Raw genomic sequence first — 27,954 nt, 5'->3', positions numbered from 1 at the left:
TGATTCTGGAAGATCGGATCTTTGGATTGGTTCATCTGGGGTGTAGTCTGTAGTCTTCCGCCATTGGCTCAGTAGTCTGTCCGTCATCGTAGAATCCTCTTCGGACACACAATGTTAAGAGACAAAGGAGATCATGTGTGTGTGCGCTGGTTTTGGCCATTAGTGTAATGCGGGAGCTACCCTGTAGGGGACCCCACAGGCTCAATTCTAAGTGGTAGCCCCCCCCCCTTAACAATAGTCTGGTCACCTACATAAGAAATAGCATTTCTCTACACTGGCGAGAAAGATGAGGAAATCCGCCCACTCCCACACTCCACAGGATTCGGAGAACCCTTTAAGGATGGGCTAGAGGCAGGATAACTTGAGCCCGTAGCTCCCGGCTCCTGGTGCAGGCCTCCGACAGATGGAGAAGCCCTGCTCGATCCTGAGCAGGGAAGGAAGGTTGCTGACGTCGACATCGAAATCGTAGGGGAAGGAGTAGGCACAGCAGTCGCAGACAGAAGTACCCCCAGCAACAAAGGTGCAGGAAGATCAGGCTACAGTGTGGCGAAACTATTCGTTGTTTGCATCCGCTCCAGGCCTCACGTTGGGAGTGTAGACTGCTTTGTGGGAGGCCACTGTCTTCGGCTTCCACGGCTCGTGACATACGACGATCATTGATTGCCATGCTCCTCTTGCTGTGCTCCTGCAACTCCGCTATCAGACGGGGGATGAGAGGCAGGAGATGGCTCCCCTAGAAAACAAACTCCAGGCAACACCGGCCAGTCAAGGTGTGCTGATTAGTAATCCTGCACAGGTGTATCGGTGAGCAGAGCTGTGATGCCTTCTTTGGCTGGTCTGGTGCTAAAGGTAGTGCAGCCTTCCACAGTGCTGAACTGAGTGCTGCTGTCTATTGTGCTGCACCTAGTGCCGCTGTCCATGGCACTGAAGTGAGCGCACCTGTTTTGTGCTGAGGTGGGTGGCTCTGTCCATGGTGTTGCACTCAGCCACACCTATGCCCAATGCCTCTCACGATGGCATACATGGGTATCAAGAACAAGATAAAAATGAATTGAAACGATTTCCCACATGGAAGCTTCTTGCCATTGTTGATACCTATCTGGCCATCCAAAATCACAAAAAAACACAGGGCGCGTTCGAGCGGATCACTTTTGTCAAGTTTCCAATTCCAGGATTAGACTCCCAATTGTCCGACCTTCTTTGGTCACCGCCTTTCAAAGTGTGTTGCATTATGGGGATATAAATTGTTCTACTTGCGTCTACATGTCGACTGCATGAGCTTTACACAAATCATGTGATCAAAAGTGTTTTGCAGTCGACTGCCAGTTCCTGCAGTTACTCTTTACCAACTTCATCCTGCAGCCATCGCCTGCATTGTGGGAGGCTCTATTATCAAGCAATCATTAGGTGGGTTTTTTACCAACCAAAGACATGACTTTAATAGGAACCAACTTTGCCTCAGTTAATATGATGGATATATACAAATGAATGTGATACTTGAGGGAGGGTCTCTCATTGATTGTAAAAATGTACACACATTTTTTGTGAGTGTGTGAAATGACGGTTAGAGACATGTTCATTTCAACATTGTAAAGAAAAACTTTTATAAATAATGGCAACACTGCCATGTTGATCTGAGCCTTGCTGTTGTAAAACCACATTAGTGTCTGACTTCTGGCTGTTAAAGATGCACCTCCCCCGACTTCACTCCTCGGCTTTCGTTTACAGTTGGTTGCTTTCGCTTTACCACTTAAACCAGCCCACCGACTTCTGCCACATTGAAGCGTGTGCATCGTTTTCGTGACGTTGTCAGCTCACCCGTTTATAAATCGACAGAAAACAGCACACTTTCATAGTCAATAGTTTATACTCTCATCATTACAACATACTTTTGTTATCCAACGATTCAGAGAATCTCTATCCTTAAAAGTCAGCACACAAACGAGCTGAGTATCTGGATGTGTGTACAAAATAAAATGAATGTACAGTATAAATACAAATGACACTTATGCACACAGTAGAAACAGGTTAAGTTATTAGAGTAGGCTACAAAACTCACCTCCGAATGGCATAACACATTTATTCAAACAGGTCTGGACAGGGTTGATCTTTACGCATGAGTGTTTACACAGGCCAAAGTTTTCTTCATAATGTTCACGTAAATATTTGACACTCTCTAAAGAAACTGGCATGCAAAGCTATAGAGCTACAAAGGAGCATGCATGTAAAGCAAATACTGTAGAGGTAAAAAGTATAAATCTTAAAGTTGCCTAGTCATTCTTCGTATTGTACATTATTTTATTATTTAACTAGGCAAGTCAGTTAATAACAGATTCTTATTTACAATGACGGCCTACCAAAAGGCAAAAGGCCTCCTGCGGGGGACGGGCTGGGATTAAAAATATAAATAAGATAAACACACATCAAGACAAGAAAGACAACACTACATAGAGATCTAAGACAACAACATAGCAAGGTAGCAACACATGACAACACAACATGGTACAAACATTATTGGGAACAGACAACAGCACAAAGGGCAAGAAGGTAGAGACAACAATACATCACACAAAGCAACCACAATTGTCAGTAAGAGTGTCCAAGATTGAGATAGAACTGTCCAGTTTGAGTGTTTTGTTGCAGCTCGTTCCAGTCGCTAGCTGCAGCAAAGTGAAAAAAAGGAGAGACCCAGGGATGTGTGTGCTTTGGGGACCTTTAACAGAATGTGACTGGCAGAACGGGTGTTGTATGTGGAGGATGAGGGCTGCAGTAGATATCTCAGATAGGGGGGAGTGAGGCGTAAGAGGGTTTTATAAATAAGCATCAACCAGTGGACGGGTATACAGAGATGACCAGTTTACAGAGACGTATAGAGTGCAGTGATGTGTTCTATACGGAGCGTTGGTGGTAAATCTGATGGCCGAATGGTAAAGAGCATCTAGCCGCTCGAGAGCACCCTTACCTGCCGATCTATAAATTATGTCTCTGTAATCTAGCATGGGTAGGATGGTCATCTGTATCAGGGTTAGTTTGGCAGCTAGATTTAACTTTAGCCTGCAGCTTTGATATGTGCTGAGAGAAGGACAGTGTACCGTCTAGTCATACTCCCAAGTACTTGTATGAGGTGACTACCTCAAGCTCTAAACCCTCAGAGGTAGTAATCACACCTGTGGGGAGAGGGGCATTCTTCTTACCAAACCACATGACCTTTGTTTTGGAGGTGTTCAGAACAAGGTTAAGGGTAGAGAAAGCATGTTGGACACTAAGAAAGCTTTGTTGTAGAGCATTTAACACAACATTTGGGGATAGGCCAGCTGAGTATAAGACTGTATTATCTGCATATACAGTGCCTTGCGAAAGTATTCGGCCCCATTGAACTTTGCGACCTTTTGCCATATTTCAGGCTTCAAACATAAAGATATAAAACTGTATTTTTTTGTAAAGAATCAACAACAAGTGGGACACAATCATGAAGTGGAACGACATTTATTGGATATTTCAAACTTTTTTAACAAATCAAAACTGAAAAATTGGGCGTGCAAAATAATGTACAATACGAAGAATGACTAGGCAAATTATGTGAATAATCAATGGATTTCTTAGAGAAGTACATACAAACAGTCTTGTCGATATTTAAATGCAGGCAAGCATACATCTGCATGTTAACTTGTGGGCAAGCAAGTGTGAGATCATTTATATAGATTGTAAACAGAAGGGGGCCTAATATTGACCCTTGTGGGACCCCAATGTTATAGTAAAGAGAGTCCGACTGAGTGTCCCCCAGACGATCCATTTGACTTCTGTTTGTCAGATAGGAATACATCCAACTAATGACTTCAGTCAACACATTAAGGGGAGGTAGTTTGGATAGGAGGGCCTCACTATCTCTCTCACTCTCTGTCTCTCTCTCTCCCCACCCTTACTTTCTCCAGAGGATCCAGGGAGTGAGCGGGAGAGCGGGTAGAGGGCTGCAGTTCTTTGGGGTTTCGGTGCACTCTGCTGGGGATCTGAACTCAGACGGACTGGCTGATATGGTGGTGGGAGCTAAAGGAGCCGCTTTCATACTGAGGTAGGTTCATAAACACTCAGTAATAAAAAAAGATTACAAAGGAATGTATTCTTAAATACACTATATATACAAAAGTATATGGACACCCCTTCAAATGAGTGGATTTGGCTATTTCAGCCACACCGTTGCTGACAGGTGTATAAAATCTAGCACACAGCCATGAAATCTCCATAGACAAACATTGGCAGTAGAATGGCCTTACTGAAGAGCTCCGTCACTTTCAACGTGACACTGTCATAGAATGTCACACTTCCAACAAGTCAGTTCGTCAAATTTTTGCCCTGCTAGAGCTGCCCCGGTCAATTGCAAGTGCTGTTATTGCGAAGTGGAAACGGCTAGGAGCTACAATGGCTTAGCCGTGAAGTAGTAGGCCACACAAGCTCACAGAACGGGACTTCTGAAGCACGTAGTGCGTAAAAGTTGTTTGTCCTCGGTTGGAACACTCACTACTGAGTTCCAAACTGCCTCTGGAAGCAACACACAAGAACTGTTTGCCGGGGAGCTTCATGAAATGGGTTTCTGTAAGGGTTGACGCTGGTAGACGAGAAGCAGGTATAGGGAGTGAACATTTAATTAACAAGGGACATGAAACAGGACAGGACAGTGTATGGACATGAACACATAATGACATTAACTTCTTGGATATAGGGGGTGCCCTTTTAATTTATGGATAAAAATTGTTCCCGTTTTAAACAAGATATTTTGTCACGAAAAGATGCTCGACTATGCAAATAATTGACAGCTTTGGAAAGAAAACACTCTGATGTTTCCAAAACTGCAACGATATTGTCTGTGAGTGCCACAGAACTAATGCTACAGGCGAAACCAAGATGAAATTTCATACAGGAAGTGCCCCAGATTTTGAATGCGCTGTGTTCCAATGTCTCCTTATATGGCTGTGTATGGGTCACGAATGAGCTTTCTGTCGTTTCCACAAGGTGTCGACAGCATTGTGACATATTTGTAGGCAAATCATTGGAAGATTGACCTTAAGAGACTACATCTACCAGGTGGCCGCTTGGTGTCCTCCGTTGCCATTATTGCGTAATCTCCAGCTGCGTGTATTTTTCGTTTGCTTCGAGGAGAAACACAGCTGCCACGAATGATTTATCATCGAATAGATATGTGAAAAACACCTTGAGGATTGATTCTAAACAACGTTTGCCATGTTTCTGTCGATATTATGGCGTTAATTTGGTAAAAAGTTCGGCGTTGTAGAGACTGCATTTTCAGATTTTTTTCTTAGCCAAACGTGATGAACAAAACGGAGCGATTTCTCCTACACAAATCATCTTTTTGGAAAAAATGAACATTTGCTATCTAACTGAGAGTCTCCTCATTGAAAACATCCGAAGTTCTTCAAAGGTAAATTATTTTATTTGAATGCTTTTCTTGTTTTTGTGAAAATGTTGCCTGCTGAATGCTAGGCTTAATGCTATGCTAGCTATCAATACTCTTACACAAATGCTTGTGTAGCTATGGTTGAAAAGTATATATTGAAAATCTGAGATGACAGTGTTGTTAACAAAAGGCTAAGCTTGTGAGTGAATATATTTCTTTCATTTCATTTGCGATTTTCATGAATAGTTATGAATAGTTATGGTAATGAGCTTGAGGCCATAATTACGCTCCCGGATGCGGGATTGTTCGACGCTAGAGGTTAATGCAGACACGGGGAACAAACGGGGGAGCAGACAGTTATAGACGGGGTAATCAACAAAGGGAAGGAGTCCAGGTGAGTCCAATGACTCCACCCGGCGTCCCACTTGGGCGGCGCATGGACGCTGGACAAGCCGGTTGGGGCGTAGAAGCCCGGCGAACAGGCAGAGGCGTGTGAGCCTGATGAGCCGGCTCAGGCGTGAAAGCCTGATGATCCCGCTGAGGCGTCGGAGCCCGATGAACTGGCTGAGGCGTGGGAGCCTGATGGGCCGGCTGAAGCATGTCGTGGGGTGGGCGCCTTCTGAGCCCACCGAGGCAAGAAGACCTCTCGAGCCAGCTAAAGTGTGGAAGCCCGATGAGCTAGCTGAGGCACCCCCGGTTCCCTCGGCGACTGCACCCGGACCCGACTTCACCAACCAAAACAAAACTCCCTGATGCTTATTTTAGTGTTATCAGCATTCTGTAAGGATCGACGCTGGTAGGCAAGAAGCAGGTACAGGGAGTGAACATTTTAATTAACAACAGACATGAAACAGGACAGAGTCTGGACATGAACACATAATGAAATTAATGCAGACACGGGGAAGAAGCGGGAGAGCAGACCGTTATAGATGGGGTAATCAATAAAGGGAAGGAGTCTGAGTCCAATGAGCGCTGCTGTGCGTGTGCGTAATGATAATGACAGGTGTACATAATGAAGGGCAGCCTGGTCATGGAAAGGCGACTGGAAACATGACCGAATACATACAGTGTAGCTATTCCCTCCGCAAGGCAATCAAACAAGCAAAGCGTCAGTATAGAGACAAAGTGGGGTCGCAATTCAACGGCTCAAACGCGAGACGTATGTGGCAGGGTCTACAGTCGATCACGGATTACAAAAAGAAAACCAGCCCCGTCGCGGACATCGACGTCTTGCTCCCAGACTGACTAAACAAGTTCTTTGCTCACTTGAGGACAATACAGTACCACTGACACGGTCCACTACAAAAACTCTGCGGCTAACATGAGTAAAACATTTAAACGTGTTAACCTTCGCAGGGCTGCCGGCCCAGACGGCATCCCCAGGCGTGTCCTCAGAACATGCGCAGACCAGCTGACTGGTGTGTTTATGGACATATTCAATCAATCCTTATCCCAGTCTGCTGGGAGTTGGGTGGGTTGGGTGTGTTGTCTATGTTCCTTTTTCTATGTTTTGGGATTTCTGTGTTTGGCCTGGTATGGTTCTCAATCAGAGGCAACTGTCATTCGTTGTCCCTGATTGAGAACCATACTTAGGTAGCCTGGTTTCACTTTTGAGTTGTGGGTGATTGTTTCACATTTCAGGACTGTTTCAGTTTTCGTTTGTGTCATTCACTTTTATGTTGTATTCAGTTTATTAAACTAACACTTACCATGCTGCACATTGGTCCGACCTCTCTTACTACTTGTCAGAAGAAGAGGAAAATCGTTCCAGAATCACCCACCCGTTCTGGCTGGATGCCAGCTTCCCCCCCAGCAAATGCGGGACGCTGGCACCGGCCTGTGAATACTCTGCCTCGGTACCGTGCGTATCACCCCATAGCACGGGGCCTGACCAGTCCCATGCTCCCCACGGTAGGCACGGGGAGTTGGCTCAGGTCTGCTTCCTGACTCTGCCACACTCCCCATGGAGTGTGGCAAAAAACAAACATTTTTGGGGATGCCTCTCGGGCTTCCTTGCCAGCCGTGTTCCCACATACCGCTGGTTCTTCTCTCCGGCTGCCTCTGCTCTCCTACCTTACCATGCTGCTTGGTCCGTTGGTGGGAAGTTCTGTCACGGCTGGCTGAAGGACTGGACCAAGGTGCAGCATGGGAAAGCGTACATTTGAACTTTATTTAAAAATGACGCTGACAAAACGAAGAACAAGAAAACAAACCGTGAAGCTTTGGGCTATGTGCCCTGAACAAAGACAAAGTTAACTTCCCACAAAACAGGTGGGGGAAAAGGGTACCTCAGTATGGTTCTCAATCAGAGACAACGATAGACAGTTGTCCCTGATTGAGAACCATACCAGGCCAAGACATAGAAATACAAAACATAGAAAGAAGAACAGAATGCCCACCCTAGTCACACCCTGGCCTAACCAAAATAGAGAATAAAAAGCCTCTCTATGGCCAGGGCATGACAGATGGTCAGAAAAGGAAAGGTGGAGCAGAGAGGGAGAGAATAAAAAAGAGGAAGGCCCTTGCCACAGACACTGCAAAATAAGTGACATGTTCGCCAGTAAGGGCCCAGGTCAGTCAAAACCACTAGCTAAAACACACACTGACACACACACGACACCCAGCATGGCGTGTCTAGCTAATAATACTGACACAACGGCAGGGAGGCTAAACAGTTTGCACGTCTTACGTCTTCGTGGAGGAATTATATCATAGTAATGAGTGCAACATAGAGATCATAATATGACATTGAAGGCAATATATTTCAACTAGTAAAACATAGTAAACCTAGACTATGGACTTGACAGTATTCGGTCATGACTCATAAGCTAGGGAAAGTGCACATACAGGCTACAGTAACATTACCATAATACATCCATGAACGTAACACAGTAGCCTGTGTGACACAGCACAGGAAATGACAAAGATCATTCGCGCCATTAGTACCAACATGACAAGTTACTACAATAATATACAGCTCTGGGAAAAAATTTACAGACCACTCCAAATTAAGAGACCGCTCTTAATTTTTCCAGAGCTGTATTAATGTAGCCTACTGATACACTAATGATAGTGAGTGTGACAATAGTATTTTCTTTGTAAAGATGGAGAAAGAAGCAGCAGCAGTACTAGATCTTCAGGTGCTCATGCAGAACTGGAGATGGTGGTCAGTTCAGAGTCAGACTCCGAGCAGGAACCTTCAGGTACAACTGAAGAGCACAAACCTAAACATGGAGTCTATGATTTTAGATGAATATGTTCTTTATTTATGAGATTATCAGTAGGACTGTAATCGGGGGGGCATACAATCGATGACTACACAAGTAATACAAGTTTACATTTAGGTTATTTACAATGTTGATCTCATTCTGCAGAGCAACCAGATGTGTAGAGAGAGAGAGAGAGAGAGGTTCAGAGCCCAGTACAGGGAAAATAGAAAGGCACAGTGAAAGCACTGAACATCCATTTGATTATTTTGTCCATCCTCAGTCCAAGGATTTTGACTTTTAGATTTTTTCAGTACCACCCAAAACAAACCCCTCCGAGTCATTCCCAATGTATTCCACTCCAAAGATGGCACAAACACAAAATGGCTGACATACTATCAAGTAACTCACTCCTTGTTCTGCTCAGTATGTCTTGTCATTTGCAAAACCTTCAGCCAGGGATAGTGCATTTGTCAAAGGAGGCATGCAGGCCTGGAAACATGCCCATCAGAGAGTACAGGAACATGAGAGAAGCAAGACCCATAGAGAAAGTGCAGAAGCCTTTATCCCCAGATCCAGCAAAGCAGACATTTGTACCCTTCTGAGTGATAAGCAAATGTCAGTTCAACGAGACCAGGTCAAAAAGAGGAGGAAGGTCATGGAACGTGTGATTGATGTAGTTGAAGTTATTGGTAAATGTGAGTTAGCTACAGAGGACAAGGACACAAAGCTGCATATAACTTGAAAAACATGGCCGTTAATCATGGCAAGTTTCTTGAGCTTATATTGTTGCTAAGCAAATATGATGTCTGCCTACAAGAGCATGTTTTTTATCTTTATTTAACTAGGCAAGTCAGAAAATCTTGCTTGTTTGTAGGTGACCAATACTTCTTTTCCAACATAATTTGCAAATAAATTCATTAAAAATCCTACAGTGTGATTTTCTGGGGAAAAAAAATCTAATTTTGTCTGTCATAGTTGAAGTGTACCTATGATGAAAATTACAGGCCTATCTCATCTTTTTAAGTGTGAGAATTTGCACAATTGGTGGCTGACTAAATACTTTTTTGCCCCACTGTATAATAGCCTCATGTGAGGCTTACATCTAATTCTTGTATAAAATGAATGAGTGAGGATGTAACTGTTTGTGAAATTGTGTAATGTGATTTTGGACTGTTTAATGAAGGAAACTCCAATTCCCTAAAAAAATTCACTAAGTCCTTGGCACGCTCCCATGTGCACAGACAGGACCGGGCGTCATGAGACAGCCCTTTTCGATATTCCGAATAAAACCCCACCTGGGTTTTCTATCACCAGACCATGTTTCCCTTAATTACGAGAGGACAAAGGTTGCTGACCAGCTTACCTCGAAAAGGAGAGGGCCAAGGTTTGAGTAGATGGCTGAATCTTTTAACCATACCATGTGGTTAAACTTTTAGACTATCGATACGGACAGAATATGAACATGTCTTTGATATTATTTACTAGTCTGCAGCTATGAATTCGGTATCATTGAACGCGAAGACCGACAACCGCCGAAACATCTATGCTATTACGACATGAATGAATGTCACTCTGAACTATCCATTCTAACCACGACAGAGAGATAGAGAGGATGGACACTCTCCAACAGAAACAAACTTTTCAACAGAGACCCCGACGACACACTGAGCGTAAATATATATATTGATTGCAATTGTTCCCGAATGAGTGAGCGTTCATGTGCAAATGATTAGCATTTCAATTGTTATAATTATCAACTCTGTAGTGACTTCTCAGCTGACCCCCACTCCCCTTTTGTCTAACAAGCCACGATGCCGGTTAATCCCACTAGGGAAACTCTTATCATTTCCTTGTAACTATCTACTGTTTGTTTATGCATTTCTGTGAATTACTTAGTGAGTAAATACATTATTTAAGACAATTGATGTATGGATGACTCATCGTGAAGACTGGGTTCGTGCAGATAACCAACAATTTACGACGTTTGGAATGAGACTAACGTGAGCTAAAGAAGAATTCAATAATCAGAAGACTATTGATCAGATATGAAAATATCTGAAAAGTTATATTAGGAAAATTATAACTTTATAATCTGAATATTTTCCTTGGTTCCCCCGACTTCCAAGTTAATTACAGTTACATGATTAATCAGTTTAATCGCGTAATAATAATTACAGAGAGTCATTTGATAAAGATTAATCTTCAGTTTAATGATGCCAAAGACACGACACCGCATATAAACCAATCACCATCCAGGATCTAAACAACCCATTTTATAATTTGGCATATGGGAGAGTCACTCCCTTTCTGTATTTTTTCATGCTTTATTGACAGAGTATAAACAGTGGGAGATAGGTGAAAGGGGAGACCGTGAGGAGGGAGCATGTTTAAAAGACACAAGGTGATCCAATGTTTCTCAATGTTTTGGACCCCCTGATTTGACATGGTTTAGAGCAGGGGAACATAATTCAATGGAAAGAGTAGACATTTGTTCTGTAGTAGTAGTAGTAGTAGAAGAGTCTTTGATCTGTTGTGTCTTCTTGTCCACCCCAGGTCCCAGCCAGTGATGCGTGTGTTGGTGTCTGTCACCATGGACCCTCCCATGATCTCCCAGGACTACTTCCACTGTGCTGTCCCCATGGCCCTGAACACTCCCGTAACCACAGCCATTCTGTGTGTCACTGTCACTGGGGCCCACGTGGGAAACATACAGGGTACAGATTATCTCCACACTACAACATAACACACTCTACTATGAGTTGTATTACTGGAATGAGAGGAATTTGTTATATTGGCTCGGTTTGTTTGTCCATTAATCTGGGCCGGGAAACTGGCTCTTAGGCTGTTCGACAACACCTGTTACATTTATTTCACATTTTTATAATGCTTTGGATATTTTATGGTATCTCTTTGTTTTCTTTAACTTTAATTTTCATTGTGTAACATAACCCATCTTGAAAGTATTCAAACTTTTTCAGCAGGGATCCCATTTTTTTCACGATCACACCCCACTCCAAATCTAATGAGACAACTTTAAAATCTGTATATTAATTATTTTATAGATTTCAAAAATGTATAAATACAATGTTCTTCTAATAATCGTTCCAATAAGGTTGTATATTGTTCCTTATTGAATACCAATAAGTAAAAATAAAAAAAGAAGACAATTAAAGCCACTTTCTTTCAAATATGGAGACCCCACTGCGAACCCGACTTTGAATATCACTGCTGTAACTGGTATGTTTCTCTGCCCTAGCTTCTCTCCAGGCATCAGTGTCTGTGACAGTGGATCTACTGGAGGATCAGACCAGGACCAGGCCAGCCCGTCTGCTCTTCTACCCCAGATCAACATCCTCCAGCTGGGTTGAAACAGTTACAGGCACTGCCTGCCACAACTTCTCCCTCAGTATCCCGGTCAGTGGTAGCTTCACACCACTTTCTATGTGTGTGTAGAAATTGACCGCCTTAGTCACAGGCTTCATCAATGAGTGCATAGATGACGTTGTCCCCACTATGATTATACGAAAGTATCCAAACCAAAAACCATAGATTACAAGGAAATATCCGAGCTGGGCTAAAGGCTAGAGTTACCACTTACAAGAAATGGAACATGGACACAGACAAGAAAGCCTGCTACGACCTCTAAACAAGACATTAAACATGCAAAAGGACAATATAGGACGAAGGTGGAATCCTATTACACTGGCTCCGACTCTCGTTGTATTTTGCAGGGCTTGCAGACGATAATGGATTAGAAAGGAAAACCCAGCCGTGAGATGTTAAATAAAGGTTAAATACATTTTTTGAATGCCCAACGATGCAGAGCTACCAAACGAGCTGAATGCCTTTTACACTCGCTTTGGGGAATACAACACTGAGTCTGGCGTGAAAGCCCCCGTTGTTCTGGGTGACTGTGTGATCTCGCTCTCTGTGGACGATGTGAGTAAAACCTTTTTAATAAGTCAACACTCGCAAGGCTACCGGAACAGACGGAATACCAGGGCGCATTCTCAAAGCATGTGCAGACCAGCTGGCAACTGCCTTCACAGACATTTTACATTTCTCCTTGTCCAAGTCTGTAATCGCAACATGTTTCAAGCTCCGACCACCATTGTCCCTGGTCTCAAGAACTCCAAGGTAACCTCCCTTAATGACTAACAGCCTGTAGCACTCACATCTTTAATTATGAAGTGCTTTGAAAGGCTGGTCATGACACACATTGATACCATCATCCCAGACACCCTGGACCCACTCCGTTTCGCATACCGCCCCAACAGATCCACAGATGAAGCCATCTCAATTGCACTTCAAACTGTCCTCTCACACATGGACAAGAGGGGAAATAACTATGTGAAAATGCTGTTCATAGATGGCGGCAGGTAGCCTACTGGTTAGAGTGTTGGACTTGTAACCGAAAGGTGGCAAGATTGAATGACAAGGTAAAAATCTGTTTTTCTGCCCCTGAACAAGGCAGTTAACTAAATGTTCCTAGGCCGTCATTGAAAATAAGAATTTTTTCTTAACTGACTTGCCTAGTTAAATAAAGGTTAAATAGACTACAGTCCAGTGTTCAACACCATAGTCCCATCCAAGCTCATCACTAAACTGGGCATCTTGGGACTGAACACCTCCCTCTGCAACAGGATCTTGCACAACCCTTGACCACAAAGCGCTACAGAGGAAGATATACTCAGAGGAAGGTCCACTGGGGAGCCAGGCCCAGCCAATCAGAATGTGTTTTTCACCAGAAAAGGGCGGTATTACAGACACACCCCCTCAAACTATCCTGCAGGTGAAGAAGCCAGGAGGTCCTGGGCTGGTGTGGTTTCACGTGGTCTGCGGTTGGGGGGCCACTTGGACGTACTGCCAAATTCTCTAAAACAACGTTGAAGGCAGCTTATGGTAAATTAACATTCAATTCTCTGGCATCGGCTCTGGTGGACATTCCTGCAGTCAGTATGACAATTGCACGCTCCCTCAAACCTTGAGTTATCTGTGGCACTGTGTTGTGTGACGAAACGGCACATTTTAAAGTGGCCTTTTATTGTCCCCAACACAAGGTGCACCTGTGTAATGATCATGCTCTTTAATCATCTCCTGGATATGCCATACCTGTCAGGTGGATCGGTTATCTTGGCAAAGGAGAAATGCTCACTAACAGGGATGTAAAAAAAAAAGATTTTTCTGCATATGGAACATTTCTGGGATTTTTTAAAAATCAGATCATGAAACATGGGTCCAACTCTTTACATGTTGCGTTTATTTTTTTGTTCTGTGTAGTTAATGTAATGGTTACTCCGTCTATCTGCACTGACTCCATGAACACTCACAAGTCTATACATACCCACTATATACACACACTACACTGACAGTCTCCATACAAAACCTACACACATACACTAAATGACCAACAGTATGTGGACACTCGTCGGACATCTCATTCCAAAATCATGGGAATTAATATAGTTTGTCCCCCCCTTTGCTGCTATAACAGCCTCCACTCTTCTGGGAAGGCTTTCAACTAGATGTTGGAACATTGCTGCGGGGACTTGCTTTCATTCAGCCACAACAACATTAGTGAGGTGGGTCACTGATGTTGGGCGATTTGGATTGGCTCACAGTCGGCGTTCCAATTCATCCCAAAGGTGTTCGATGGGGTTGAGCTCAGGGCTCTATGCAGGCCAGTCAAGTTCTTCCACAGCGATCTGGACAAACAATTTCTGTATGGACCTCGCTTTGTGCACGGGGGCAATATCATGCTGAAACAGGAAAGGGCCTTCCCCAAACTGTAAAAGTAAGCATTTCACGGTAAAGACTACACCTGTTGTATAAAGGTGCATGTGACAAATAACCTTTTTGTTTGATTTTAAATTAGTGCATGTTAATGTGAGTTTTGTCCCTGTGTGCATCCTTTAGGTGCATATGTGTACATTATGTTGCATGTATGTAGTTGGCTCCATACACACTCAGGTTGTACAGGGGGGCAGAGGCAGCAGCTGGCACAGTGGTAAGGAGCGTTGGGCTCGAATCCCTGAGTCGACTAGGTGAAAAATCTGTCATGTCATTTAGCCCTAGAGTAAGGCACTTAAACCTAATTGCTCTGTATAAGCGCGTCTGCTAAATAACTAAATTGTATCTGCAAATGTTCAATGCATTTGACTTAATGGGTGAGATACGACAGACATTTATTTTATGAGATTGTCTGCACAAAACAAATTTACACGACCATTGTGGAGACACCACACAATGGTTGTACAACTTGTATGGGTTTGTATTTACACATTTACACCTCACTTTTCCCAGTCTGTCTGCACTTGGTAAATGCTTAGTGTGTTTTTGGGGTGTTTATTTGAGGAGTGTTTTGGTGTGTTCTCTGGGTCTGTCCTCCAGGAGTGTATATCAGACTATCGTGAGGTGCCTCTGTCTGTTCAAATGGCTGTGGAGGGCCTGGAGGTACCAGGGACAGGAGGACTGAAGTCAGTCCTGAGCCCAGACAACCCAACCTCTTTTGCACACATGGTGAGTGCTCTGTGTGTGTGTGTGTGTGTGTGTGTGTGTGTGTGTGTGTGTGTGTGTGTGTGTAATTTGGTTGTGTGTCTGTGAATGTGCTAGGTAAAGCCCCGCCTTATCTCAGCTCACAGGTTACCATAGCACCACCCCACTCGTAGCACGCGCTCCAGCATGTATATCTCACTGGTCACCCCCAAAGCCAATTCCTCCTTTGGCCGCCTTCCCTTCCAGTTCTCTGCTGCCAATGACAGGAACGAACTGCAAAAATCACTGAAGCTGGAGACTCATATCTCCCTCACTAACTTTAAGCACCAGCTGTCAGAGCAGATCACTGCACCTGTACATAGCACATCTGTAAACAGCCCATCTATCTACCTACCTCATCCCCATACTCTATTTATTTATTTATCTTGCTCCTTTGCACCCCAGTATCTTTACTTGCACATTCATCTTTTGCACATCTATCACTCCAGTGTTTAATTGCTATATTGTAATTACTTCGCCACCATGACCATGGCCTTACCTCCCTTATCCTACCTCATTTGCACACACTGTATATAGACTTTTTCATCTGTATTATTGACTGTATGTTTGTTTATTTTATGTGTAACTCTGTGTTGTTGTATGTGTCGAACTGCTTTGCTTTATCTTGGCCAGGTCACAGTTGTAAATGAGAACTTGTTCTCAACTAGCCTACCTGGTTAAATAAAGGTGAAATAAAATGCATTTAAAAAAAATGTTTTTGCAGCAGTTTGATGTTTTTTTTTTCCAGATCTTGCTGGAGAAGGTTTGTGGCGAGGACCATGTGTGTGTCTCTGACTTATCAGTCAACGTCACCAGGTGAAATATGTCAAATATTTGTCCAATTTGTCATTGTATTAATTGAACTGTTTCTTAAACGGTCTCTCTCTCCTGCTCTCTCCCCTCCTCTCTCCTCCAGTCCAGAGGTGGTGTGTAGCGAAGGTTTCCCAGTAGAAGTAGAGGTAGAGGTGGCTAACAGTGGAGAGGATTCCTCTGAGGCTGAGCTGACACTGGTCCACCCCTCCTCCATACCCTTTGTTCCTACCAAACGGGTAAGACCCACCACTGTCGGGAGGGATGGAGGCAGGTTTAGGATGAAGGGCTACAGAGATTATGAAGGGGTGTGATGGAGAGATTTAGTTGTGAGCAGGGGTGGGAAGAAAGAAAGAATCCATCGCATCAAGTTGTGAGGAGCTGTGCTAAGGATGGAGGGATGAAAGGATGGGATGGATGTAGTTGTGAGCAGGGGTGGGAAGGATGGAGGGATGAAAGGATGGGATGGATTTAGTTGCGAGCAAAGGATGGAGGGATGGGCTGGATTTAGTTGTGAGCGGGGGTGTGAAGGATGGAGGGATGAACGGATGGGATGGATTTAGTTGTGAGCAGGGGTGGGAAGGATCAAGGGATGAACGGATGGGATGGATTTAGTTGTGAGCAGGGTTGGTAAGGATGGGATGGATGTAGTTGTGAGCAGGGGTGGGAAGGATGGATGGATGAATGGATAGGATGGATTTAGTTGTGAGCAGGGGTGGAAAGGATGGAGGGATGAAAGGATGGGATGGATTTAGTTGTGAGCAGGGGTGGTAAGGATGGAGGGATGAAAGGATGGGATGGATTTAGTTGTGAGCAAGGGTGGGAAGGATGGAGGGATGAAAGGATGGGATGGATTTGGTTGTGAGCAGGGTTGGAAGGATGGAGGGATGAACGGATGGGATGGATTTAGTTGTGATCAGGGTTGGTAAGAGTGAAAGGATGGGATGGATTTAGTTGTGAGCAGGGGTGGAAGGGATCGAGGGATGAACGGATGGGATGAATTTGGTTGTGAGCAGGGGTGGGAAGGATGGATGGATGGATGATGGATGGGATGGATTTAGTTGTGAGCAGGGGATGGAGGGATGGATTTAGTTGTGAGCAGGGGTGGGAAGGATGGAGGGATGAACGGATGGGATGGATTTAGTTGTGATCAGGGTTGGTAAGAGTGAAAGGATGGGATGGATTTAGTTGTGAGCAGGGGTGGAAGGGATCGAGGGATGAACGGATGGGATGAATTTGGTTGTGAGCAGGGGTGGGAAGGATGGATGGATGGATGATGGATGGGATGGATTTAGTTGTGAGCAGGGGATGGAGGGATGGGATGGATTTAGTTGTGAGCGGGGGTGGAAAGGATGGAGGGATGAAAGGATGGGATGGATTTAGTTGTGAGCAGGGGATGGAGGGATGGGATGGATTTAGTTGTGAGCGGGGTTGGTAAGAATGAAAGGATGCAATGGATTTAGTTGTCTGTGGGGGTGGGAAGGATGGAGGGATGAAAGGATGGGATGGATGTAGTTGTGAGCAGGGTTGGTAAGAATGAAAGGATGGGATGGATTTAGTTGTGAGAAGGGGTGGGAAGGATGGAGGGATGAATGGATGGGATGGATTTAGTTGTGAGAAGGGGTGGGAAGGATGGAGGGATGATGCGATGGATTTAGTTGTGAGCAGGGGTGGGAAGGATCGAGGGATGAACAGATGGGATGGATTTAGTTGTGAGCAGGGTTGGTAAGGATGAAAGGATGGGATGGATTTAGTTGTGAGCAGGGTTGGTAAGGATGAAAGGATGGGATGGATTTAGTTGTGAGCAGGGTTGGTAAGGATGAAAGGATGGGATGGATCTAGTTGTGAGCAGGGGTGGGAAGGATGGATGGATGAATGGATGGGATGGATTTAGTTGTGAGCAGGGGATGGAGGGATGGGATGGATTTAGTTGTGAGCGGGGTTGGAAAGGATGATGGGATGGATGTTGTTGTGAGCAGGGGTGGGAGGGATGGATGTATGGATGGGATGGATTTAGTTGTGAGCGGGGGTGGAAAGGATGGATGAATGAAAGGATGGGATGGATTTAATTGTGAGCAGGGATGGGAAGGAGGGAGGGATGAAATGATGACATGGATTTAGTTGTGAGCAGGGGTGGGAATGATGGAGGGATGAAAGGATGGGATGGAGGGATGGGATGGATTTAGTTGTGAGCGGGGTGGAAAGGATGGAGGGATGAAAGGATGGGATGGATTTAATTGTGAGCAGGGATGGGAAGGATGGAGGGATGAAATGATGCCATGGATTTAGTTGTGAACAGGGGTGGGAAGGATGGAGGGTTGAAAGGATGGGATGGATTTAGTTGTGATTAGGGGTGGGGAGGATCGAGGGATGAACGGATGGGATGGATTTAGTTGCGAGCAGGGGATGGAGGGATGGGCTGGATTTAGATGTGAGCAGGGATGGGAAGGATGAAAGGATGGGATGTATTTAGTTGTGAGCAGGGGTGGGAAGGATGGAGGGATGAAAGGATGGGATGGATTTAGTTGCGAGCAGGGGATGGAGGGATGGGCTGGATTTAGTTGTGAGCAGGGGTGTGAAGGATGGAGGGATGAACGGATGGGATGGATTTAGTTGTGAGCAGGAGTGTGAAGGATGGAGGGATGAACGGATGGGATGGATTTAGTTGTGAGCAGGGTTGGTAAGGATGGGATGGATGTAGTTGTGAGCAGGGGTGGGAAGGATGGATGGATGATGCGATGGATTTAGTTGTGAGCAGGGGTGGGAAGGATGGAGGGATGAACGGATGGGATGGATTTAGTTGTGATCAGGGTTGGTAAGAGTGAAAGGATGGGATGGATTTGGTTGTGAGCAGGGGTGGAAGGGATCGAGGGATGAACGGATGGGATGGATTTAGTTGTGAGCAGGGTTGGTAAGAGTGAAAGGATGGGATGAATTTGGTTGTGAGCAGGGGTGGGAAGGATGGATGGATGGATGATGGATGGGATGGATTTAGTTGTGAGCAGGGGATGGAGGGATGGGATGGATTTAGTTGTGAGCGGGGGTGGAAAGGATGGAGGGATGAAAGGATCGGATGGATTTAGTTGTGAGCAGGGGATGGAGGGATGGGATGGATTTAGTTGTGAGCGGGGGTGGGAAGGATGGAGGGATGAAAGGATGGGATGGATGTAGTTGTGAGCAGGGTTGGTAAGAATGAAAGGATGCGATGGATTTAGTTGTCTGTGGGGGTGGAAAGGATGGAGTGATGAAAGGATGGGATGGATTTAGTTGTGAGAAGGGGTGGGAAGGATGGAGGGATGAAAGGATGGGATGGATTTAGTTGTGAGAAGGGGTGGGAAGGATGGAGGGATGATGCGATGGATTTAGTTGTGAGCAGGGGTGGGAAGGATCGAGGGATGAACAGATGGGATGGATTTAGTTGTGAGCAGGGTTGGTAAGGATGAAAGGATGGGATGGATGTAGTTGTGAGCAGGGTTGGTAAGGATGAAAGGATGGGAGGATTTGGTTGTGAGCAGGGTTGGTAAGAATGAAAGGATGGGATGGATGTTGTTGTGAGCAGGGGTGGGAAGGATGGATGAATGGATGGGATGGATTTAGTTGTGAGCAGGGGATGGAGGGATGGGATGGATTTAGTTGTGAGCAGGGTTGGTAAGGATGAAAGGATGGGATGGATTTAGTTGTGAGCAGGGTTGGTAAGAATGAAAGGATGGGATGGATTTAGTTGTGAGCAGGGGTGTGAAGGATGGAGGGATGAACGGATGGGATGGATTTAGTTGTGAGCAGGGGTGGGAAGGATCAAGGGATGAACGGATGGGATGGATTTAGTTGTGAGCAGGGTTGGTAAGGATGGAGGGATGAAAGGATGGGATGGATTTAGTTGTGAGCAGGGGTGGGAACGATGGAGGGATGAAAGGATGGGATGGATTTAGTTGTTAGCAAAGTTGGGAAGGATGAAAGGATGCGATGGATTTAGTCATGAGCAGGGGTGGTAAGGATCGAGGGATGAAAGGATGGGATGGATTTAGTTGTGAGCAGGGGTGGGAACGATGGAGGGATGAAAGGATGGGATGGATTTAGTTGTTAGCAAAGTTGGGAAGGATGAAAGGATGCGATGGATTTAGTCATGAGCAGGGGTGGTAAGGATGGAGGGATGAAAGGATGGGATTAATTTAGTTGTGAGCATGAGCGAGAAGGATGGAGGGATGAACGGATTTAGTTGTGGGCAGGGTTGGTAAGAATGAAAGGATGCGATGGATTTAGTTGTGAGCAGGGGTGGTAAGGATGGAGGGATGAAGGATGGGATGGATTTAGTTGTGGACAGGACTGGGAAGGATGGAGGGATGAAAGAATGGATTTAGTTGTGAGCAGGTGTGGGAAGGATGGAGGGATGATAGGATGGGATGGATTTAGTTGTGAGCAGGGGTGGGAAGGATGAAAGGATGCGATGGAGTTAGTTGTGAGCAGGGGTGTGAAGGATGGAGGGAAGAAAGAATGGGATGATTTAGTTGTGAGCAGGGGTGGGAGGGATGGATGGATGTATGGATGGGATGGATTTAGTTGTGAGCGGGAGTGGAAAGAATGGATGAATGAAAGAATGGATTTAATTGTGAGCAGGGATGGGAAGGATGGAGGGATGAAAGGATGGGATGGATTTAGTTGTGAGCAGGGGATGGAGGGATGGGATGGATGTAGTTGTGAGCGGGGGTGGAAAGAATGGATGAATGAAAGGATGGATTTAATTGTGAGCAGGGATGGGAAGGATGGAGGGTTGAAAGGATGGGATGGATTTAGTTGTGATTAGGGGTGGGAAGGATCGAGGGATGAACGGATGGGATGTATTTAGTTGTGAGCAGAGGTGGGAAGGATGAAAGGATGGGATGGATTTAGTTGTGAGCAGGGGTGGGAAGGATGGAGGGATGAAAGGATGGGATGGATTTAGTTGTGATTAGGGGTGGGAAGGATCGAGGGATGAACGGATGGGATGTATTTAGTTGTGAGCAGAGGTGGGAAGGATGAAAGGATGGGATGGATTTAGTTGTGAGCAGGGGTGGGAAGGATGGAGGGATGAAAGGATGGGATGGATTTAGTTGCGAGCAGGGGATGGAGGGATGGGCTGGATTTAGTTGTGAGCGGGGGTGTGAAGGATGGAGGAATGAAAGGATGGGGTGGATGTAGTTGTGAGCAGGGTTGGGAAGGATGGATGGATGAAAGGATGGGATTGATTTAGTTGTGAGCATGAGCGAGAAGGATGGAGGGATGAACGGATTTAGTTGTGGGCAGGGTTGGTAAGGATGGATGGATGAAAGGATGGGATTGATTTAGTTGTGAGCATGAGCGAGAAGGATGGAGGGATGAACGGATTTAGTTGTGGGCAGGGTTGGTAAGAATGAAAGGATGCGATGGATTTCGTTGTGAGCAGGGGTGGTAAGGATGGAGGGATGAAAGGATAGGATGGATTTAGTTGTCAGCAGGGGTGGTAAGGATGGAGGGATGAAAGGATGGGATGATTTAGTTGTGAGCAGGGGTGGTAAGGATGAAAGGATGGGATAGATTTGGTTGTGAGCAGGGGTGGGAGGGATGGATGGATGAAAGGATGGGATGGATTTAGTTGTGGACAGGAGTGGGAAGGATGGAGGGATGAAAGAATGGATTTAGTTGTGAGCAGGTGTGGGAAGGATGGAGGGATGATAGGATGGGATGGATTTAGTTGTGAGCAGGGGTGGTAAGGATGAAAGGATGGGATGGATTTAGTTGTGAGCGGGGGTGGAAAGGATGGATGAATGAAAGGATGAGATGGATTTAGTTGTGAGCGGGGGTGGAAAGGATGGAGGGATGAAATGATGCCATGGATTTAGTTGTGAGCAGGGATGGGAAGGATGGAGGGATGAAATGATGCCGTGGATTTAGTCGTGAGCAGGGGTGGGAAGGATGGAGGGTTGAAAGGATGGATTTAGTTGTGATTAGGGGTGGGAAGGATCGAGGGATGAACGGATGGGATGGATTTAGTTGTGAGCAGGGGATGGAGGGATGGGATGGATTTAGTTGTGAGCGGGGTGGAAAGGATGGAGGGATGAAAGGATGGGATGGATTTAATTGTGAGCAGGGATGGAGGGATGAAATGATGCCGTGGATTTAGTCGTGAGCAGGGGTGGGAAGGATGGAGGGTTGAAAGGATGGGATGGATTTAGTTGTGATTAGGGGTGGAAAGGATCGAGGGATGAAAGGATGGGATGGATTTAGTTGTGAGCAGAGGTGGGAAGAATGAAAGAATTGGATGGATTTAGTTGTGAGCAGGGGTGGGAAGGATGGAGGGATGAAAGGATGGGATGGATTTAGTTGTGAGCAGGGGATGGAGGGATGGGATGGATTTAGTTGTGAGCGGGGGTGGAAAGGATGGAGGAATGAAAGGATGGGATGGATTTAGTTGTGAGCAGGGGTGGGAAGGATGGAGGGATGAAAGGATGGGATGGATTTAGTTGCGAGCAGGGGATGGAGGGATGGGCTGGATTTAGTTGTGAGCGGGGGTGTGAAGGATGGAGGAATGAAAGGATGGGGTGGATGTAGTTGTGAGCAGGGTTGGGAAGGATGGATGGATGAAAGGATGGGATTGATTTAGTTGTGAGCATGAGCGAGAAGGATGGAGGGATGAACGGATTTAGTTGTGGGCAGGGTTGGTAAGAATGAAAGGATGCGATGGATTTAGTTGTGAGCAGGGGTGGTAAGGATGGAGGGATGAAAGGATAGGATGGATTTAGTTGTCAGCAGGGGTGGTAAGGATGGAGGGATGAAAGGATGGGATGATTTAGTTGTGAGCAGGGGTGGTAAGGATGAAAGGATGGGATAGATTTGGTTGTGAGCAGGGGTGGGAGGGATGGATGGATGAAAGGATGGGATGGATTTAGTTGTGGACAGGAGTGGGAAGGATGGAGGGATGAAAGAATGGATTTAGTTGTGAGCAGGTGTGGGAAGGATGGAGGGATGATAGGATGGGATGGATTTAGTTGTGAGCAGGGGTGGTAAGGATGAAAGGATGGGATGGATTTAGTTGTGAGCGGGGGTGGAAAGGATGGATGAATGAAAGGATGAGATGGATTTAGTTGTGAGCGGGGGTGGAAAGGATGGAGGGATGAAATGATGCCATGGATTTAGTTGTGAGCAGGGATGGGAAGGATGGAGGGATGAAATGATGCCGTGGATTTAGTCGTGAGCAGGGGTGGGAAGGATGGAGGGTTGAAAGGATGGATTTAGTTGTGATTAGGGGTGGGAAGGATCGAGGGATGAACGGATGGGATGGATTTAGTTGTGAGCAGGGGATGGAGGGATGGGATGGATTTAGTTGTGAGCGGGGTGGAAAGGATGGAGGGATGAAAGGATGGGATGGATTTAATTGTGAGCAGGGATGGAGGGATGAAATGATGCCGTGGATTTAGTCGTGAGCAGGGGTGGGAAGGATGGAGGGTTGAAAGGATGGGATGGATTTAGTTGTGATTAGGGGTGGAAAGGATCGAGGGATGAAAGGATGGGATGGATTTAGTTGTGAGCAGAGGTGGGAAGAATGAAAGAATTGGATGGATTTAGTTGTGAGCAGGGGTGGGAAGGATGGAGGGATGAAAGGATGGGATGGATTTAGTTGTGAGCAGGGGATGGAGGGATGGGATGGATTTAGTTGTGAGCGGGGGTGGAAAGGATGGAGGAATGAAAGGATGGGGTGGATGTAGTTGTGAGCAGGGTTGGGAAGGATGGATGGATGAAAGGATCGGATTATTTAGTTGTGAGCAGGGGTGGAAAGGATGGAAGGATGAAAGGATGGGATGGATTTAGTTGTGAGCAGGGGTGGTAAGGATGGAGGGATGAAAGGATGGGATTGATTTAGTTGTGAGCATGAGCGAGAAGGATGGAGGGATGAACGGATTTAGTTGTGGGCAGCGTTGGTAAGAATGAAAGGATGCGATGGATTTAGTTGTGAGCAGGGGTGTGAAGGATGGAGGGATGAAAGGATAGGATGGATTTAGTTGTCAGCAGGGGTGGTAAGGATGGAGGGATGAAAGGATGGGATGATTTAGTTGTGAGCAGGGGTGGTAAGGATGAAAGGATGGGATGGATTTGGTTGTGAGCAGGGGTGGTAAGAATGAAAGGATGGGATGGATGTTGTTGTGAGCAGGGGTGGGAGGGATGAGAGGGTGGATTTAGTTGTGAGCAGGGGTGGGAGGGATCGAGGGATGAACGGATGGGATGGATTTAGTTGTGAGCAGGGGATGGAGGGATGGGATGGATTTAGTTGTGAGCGGGGTGGAAAGGATGGAGGGATGAAAGGATGGGATGGATTTAATTGTGAGCAGGGATGGAGGGATGAAATGATGCCGTGGATTTAGTCGTGAGCTGGGGTGGGAAGGATGGAGGGTTGAAAGGATGGGATGGATTTAGTTGTGATTAGGGGTGGAAAGGATCGAGGGATGAAAGGATGGGATGGATTTAGTTGTGAGCAGAGGTGGGAAGAATGAAAGAATTGGATGGATTTAGTTGTGAGCAGGGGTGGGAAGGATGGAGGGATGAAAGGATGGGATGGATTTAGTTGTGAGCAGGGGATGGAGGGATGGGATGGATTTAGTTGTGAGCGGGGGTGGAAAGGATGGAGGAATGAAAGGATGGGGTGGATGTAGTTGTGAGCAGGGTTGGGAAGGATGGATGGATGAAAGGATTGGATTATTTAGTTGTGAGCAGGGGTGGAAAGGATGGAAGGATGAAAGGATGGGATGGATTTAGTTGTGAGCAGGGGTGGTAAGGATGGAGGGATGAAAGGATGGGATTGATTTAGTTGTGAGCATGAGCGAGAAGGATGGAGGGATGAACGGATTTAGTTGTGGGCAGCGTTGGTAAGAATGAAAGGATGCGATGGATTTAGTTGTGAGCAGGGGTGTGAAGGATGGAGGGATGAAAGGATAGGATGGATTTAGTTGTCAGCAGGGGTGGTAAGGATGGAGGGATGAAAGGATGGGATGATTTAGTTGTGAGCAGGGGTGGTAAGGATGAAAGGATGGGATGGATTTGGTTGTGAGCAGGGGTGGTAAGAATGAAAGGATGGGATGGATGTTGTTGTGAGCAGGGGTGGGAGGGATCGAGGGATGAACGGATGGGATGGATTTAGTTGTGAGCAGGGGATGGAGGGATGGGATGGATTTAGTTGTGAGCGGGGTGGAAAGGATGGAGGGATGAAAGGATGGGATGGATTTAATTGTGAGCAGGGATGGAGGGATGAAATGATGCCGTGGATTTAGTCGTGAGCTGGGGTGGGAAGGATGGAGGGTTGAAAGGATGGGATGGATTTAGTTGTGATTAGGGGTGGAAAGGATCGAGGGATGAAAGGATGGGATGGATTTAGTTGTGAGCAGAGGTGGGAAGAATGAAAGAATTGGATGGATTTAGTTGTGAGCAGGGGTGGGAAGGATGGAGGGATGAAAGGATGGGATGGATTTAGTTGTGAGCAGGGGATGGAGGGATGGGATGGATTTAGTTGTGAGCGGGGGTGGAAAGGATGGAGGAATGAAAGGATGGGGTGGATGTAGTTGTGAGCAGGGTTGGGAAGGATGGATGGATGAAAGGATTGGATTATTTAGTTGTGAGCAGGGGTGGAAAGGATGGAAGGATGAAAGGATGGGATGGATTTAGTTGTGAGCAGGGGTGGTAAGGATGGAGGGATGAAAGGATGGGATTGATTTAGTTGTGAGCATGAGCGAGAAGGATGGAGGGATGAACGGATTTAGTTGTGGGCAGCGTTGGTAAGAATGAAAGGATGCGATGGATTTAGTTGTGAGCAGGGGTGTGAAGGATGGAGGGATGAAAGGATAGGATGGATTTAGTTGTCAGCAGGGGTGGTAAGGATGGAGGGATGAAAGGATGGGATGATTTAGTTGTGAGCAGGGGTGGTAAGGATGAAAGGATGGGATGGATTTGGTTGTGAGCAGGGGTGGTAAGAATGAAAGGATGGGATGGATGTTGTTGTGAGCAGGGGTGGGAGGGATGAGAGGGTGGATTTAGTTGTGAGCAGGGGTGGGAGGGATGAAAGGATGGGATGGATGGGATGGATTTAGTTGCGAGCAGGGGTGGTAAGGGATCGAGGGATGAACGGATGGGATGGATTTAGTTGTGAGCAGGGTCGGAGGGATGAGAGGGTGGATTTAGTTGTGAGCAGGGGTGGGAGGGATGGAGGGATGAAAGGATGGGATGGATTTAGTTGTGGACAGGAGTGGGAAGGATGGAGGGATGAAAGAATGGATTTAGTTGTGAGCAGGTGTGGGAAGGATGGAGGGATGATAGGATGGGATGGATTTAGTTGCGAGCAGGGGTGGTAAGGGATCGAGGGATGAACGGATGGGATGGATTTAGTTGTGAGCAGGGTCGGAGGGATGAGAGGGTGGATTTAGTTGTGAGCAGGGGTGGGAGGGATGGAGGGATGAAAGGATGGGATGGATTTAGTTGTGGACAGGAGTGGGAAGGATGGAGGGATGAAAGAATGGATTTAGTTGTGAGCAGGTGTGGGAAGGATGGAGGGATGATAGGATGGGATGGATTTAGTTGCGAGCAGGGGTGGTAAGGGATCGAGGGATGAACGGATGGGATGAATTTGGTTGTGAGCAGGGGTGGGAAGGATGGATGGATGGATGGGATGGATTTAGTTGTGAGCAGGGGATGGAGGGATGGGATGGATTTAGTTGTGAGCGGGGGTGGAAAGGATGGAGGGATGAAAGGATCGGATGGATTTAGTTGTGAGCAGGGGATGGAGGGATGGGATGGATTTAGTTGTGAGCGGGGGTGGGAAGGATGGAGGGATGAAAGGATGGGATGGATGTAGTTGTGAGCAGGGTTGGTAAGAATGAAAGGATGGGATGGATTTAGTTGTGAGAAGGGGTGGGAAGGATGGAGGGATGAAAGGATGGGATGGATTTAGTTGTGAGAAGGGGTGGGAAGGATGGAGGGATGATGCGATGGATTTAGTTGTGAGCAGGGGTGGGAAGGATCGAGGGATGAACAGATGGGATGGATTTAGTTGTGAGCAGGGTTGGTAAGGATGAAAGGATGGGATGGATTTGGTTGTGAGCAGGGTTGGTAAGAATGAAAGGATGGGATGGATGTTGTTGTGAGCAGGGGTGGGAAGGATGGATGAATGGATGGGATGGATTTAGTTGTGAGCAGGGGATGGAGGGATGGGATGGATTTAGTTGTGAGCGGGGTTGGTAAGAATGAAATGATGGGATGGATGTTGTTGTGAGCAGGGGTGGGAGGGATGGGCTGGATTTAGTTGTGAGCAGGGTTGGTAAGGATGAAAGGATGGGATGGATTTAGTTGTGAGCAGGGTTGGTAAGAATGAAAGGATGGGATGGATTTAGTTGTGAGCAGGGTTGGTAAGGATGGAGGGATGAAAGGATGGGATGGATTTAGTTGTGAGCAGGGGTGGGAACGATGGAGGGATGAAAGGATGGGATGGATTTAGTTGTTAGCAAAGTTGGGAAGGATGAAAGGATGCGATGGATTTAGTCATGAGCAGGGGTGGTAAGGATCGAGGGATGAAAGGATGGGATGGATTTAGTTGTGAGCAGGGGTGGTAAGGATGGAGGGATGAAAGGATGGGATTAATTTAGTTGTGAGCATGAGCGAGAAGGATGGAGGGATGAACGGATTTAGTTGTGGGCAGGGTTGGTAAGAATGAAAGGATGCGATGGATTTAGTTGTGAGCAGGGGTGGTAAGGATGGAGGGATGAAGGATGGGATGGATTTAGTTGTGGACAGGACTGGGAAGGATGGAGGGATGATAGGATGGGATGGATTTAGTTGTGAGCAGGGGTGGGAAGGATGAAAGGATGCGATGGAGTTAGTTGTGAGCAGGGGTGTGAAGGATGGAGGGAAGAAAGAATGGGATGATTTAGTTGTGAGCAGGGGTGGGAGGGATGGATGGATGTATGGATGGGATGGATTTAGTTGTGAGCGGGGGTGGAA

At 46.2% G+C, this 27,954-nt stretch overlaps 1 protein-coding gene across 4 annotated transcripts in view; it reads left to right on the top strand.

Annotated features, from left to right (window-relative positions):
- Positions 1–27,954, top strand: part of LOC109864416 (integrin alpha-X) — a 73,103-nt gene that overhangs the window by 28,382 nt on the left and 16,767 nt on the right. For all 4 annotated transcript variants that reach the window (XM_020452195.2, XM_020452193.2, XM_031797894.1 and 1 more), the window contains 6 exons: positions 3,933–4,069; positions 11,173–11,333; positions 11,876–12,033; positions 15,010–15,138; positions 15,902–15,969; positions 16,070–16,202. In XM_020452195.2, coding sequence (XP_020307784.1) covers positions 3,933–4,069; positions 11,173–11,333; positions 11,876–12,033; positions 15,010–15,138; positions 15,902–15,969; positions 16,070–16,202 — 786 coding nt within the window. The remainder of the gene's footprint in view (positions 1–3,932; positions 4,070–11,172; positions 11,334–11,875; positions 12,034–15,009; positions 15,139–15,901; positions 15,970–16,069; positions 16,203–27,954) is intronic.

Source organism: Oncorhynchus kisutch, linkage group LG19 (genome assembly GCF_002021735.2).
Source record: "Oncorhynchus kisutch isolate 150728-3 linkage group LG19, Okis_V2, whole genome shotgun sequence".
NCBI classification, from domain to species: domain Eukaryota; kingdom Metazoa; phylum Chordata; class Actinopteri; order Salmoniformes; family Salmonidae; genus Oncorhynchus; species Oncorhynchus kisutch.
Note: the sequence above shows the minus strand (reverse complement) of the source record. Positions and strands in the feature narration are given on the sequence as shown.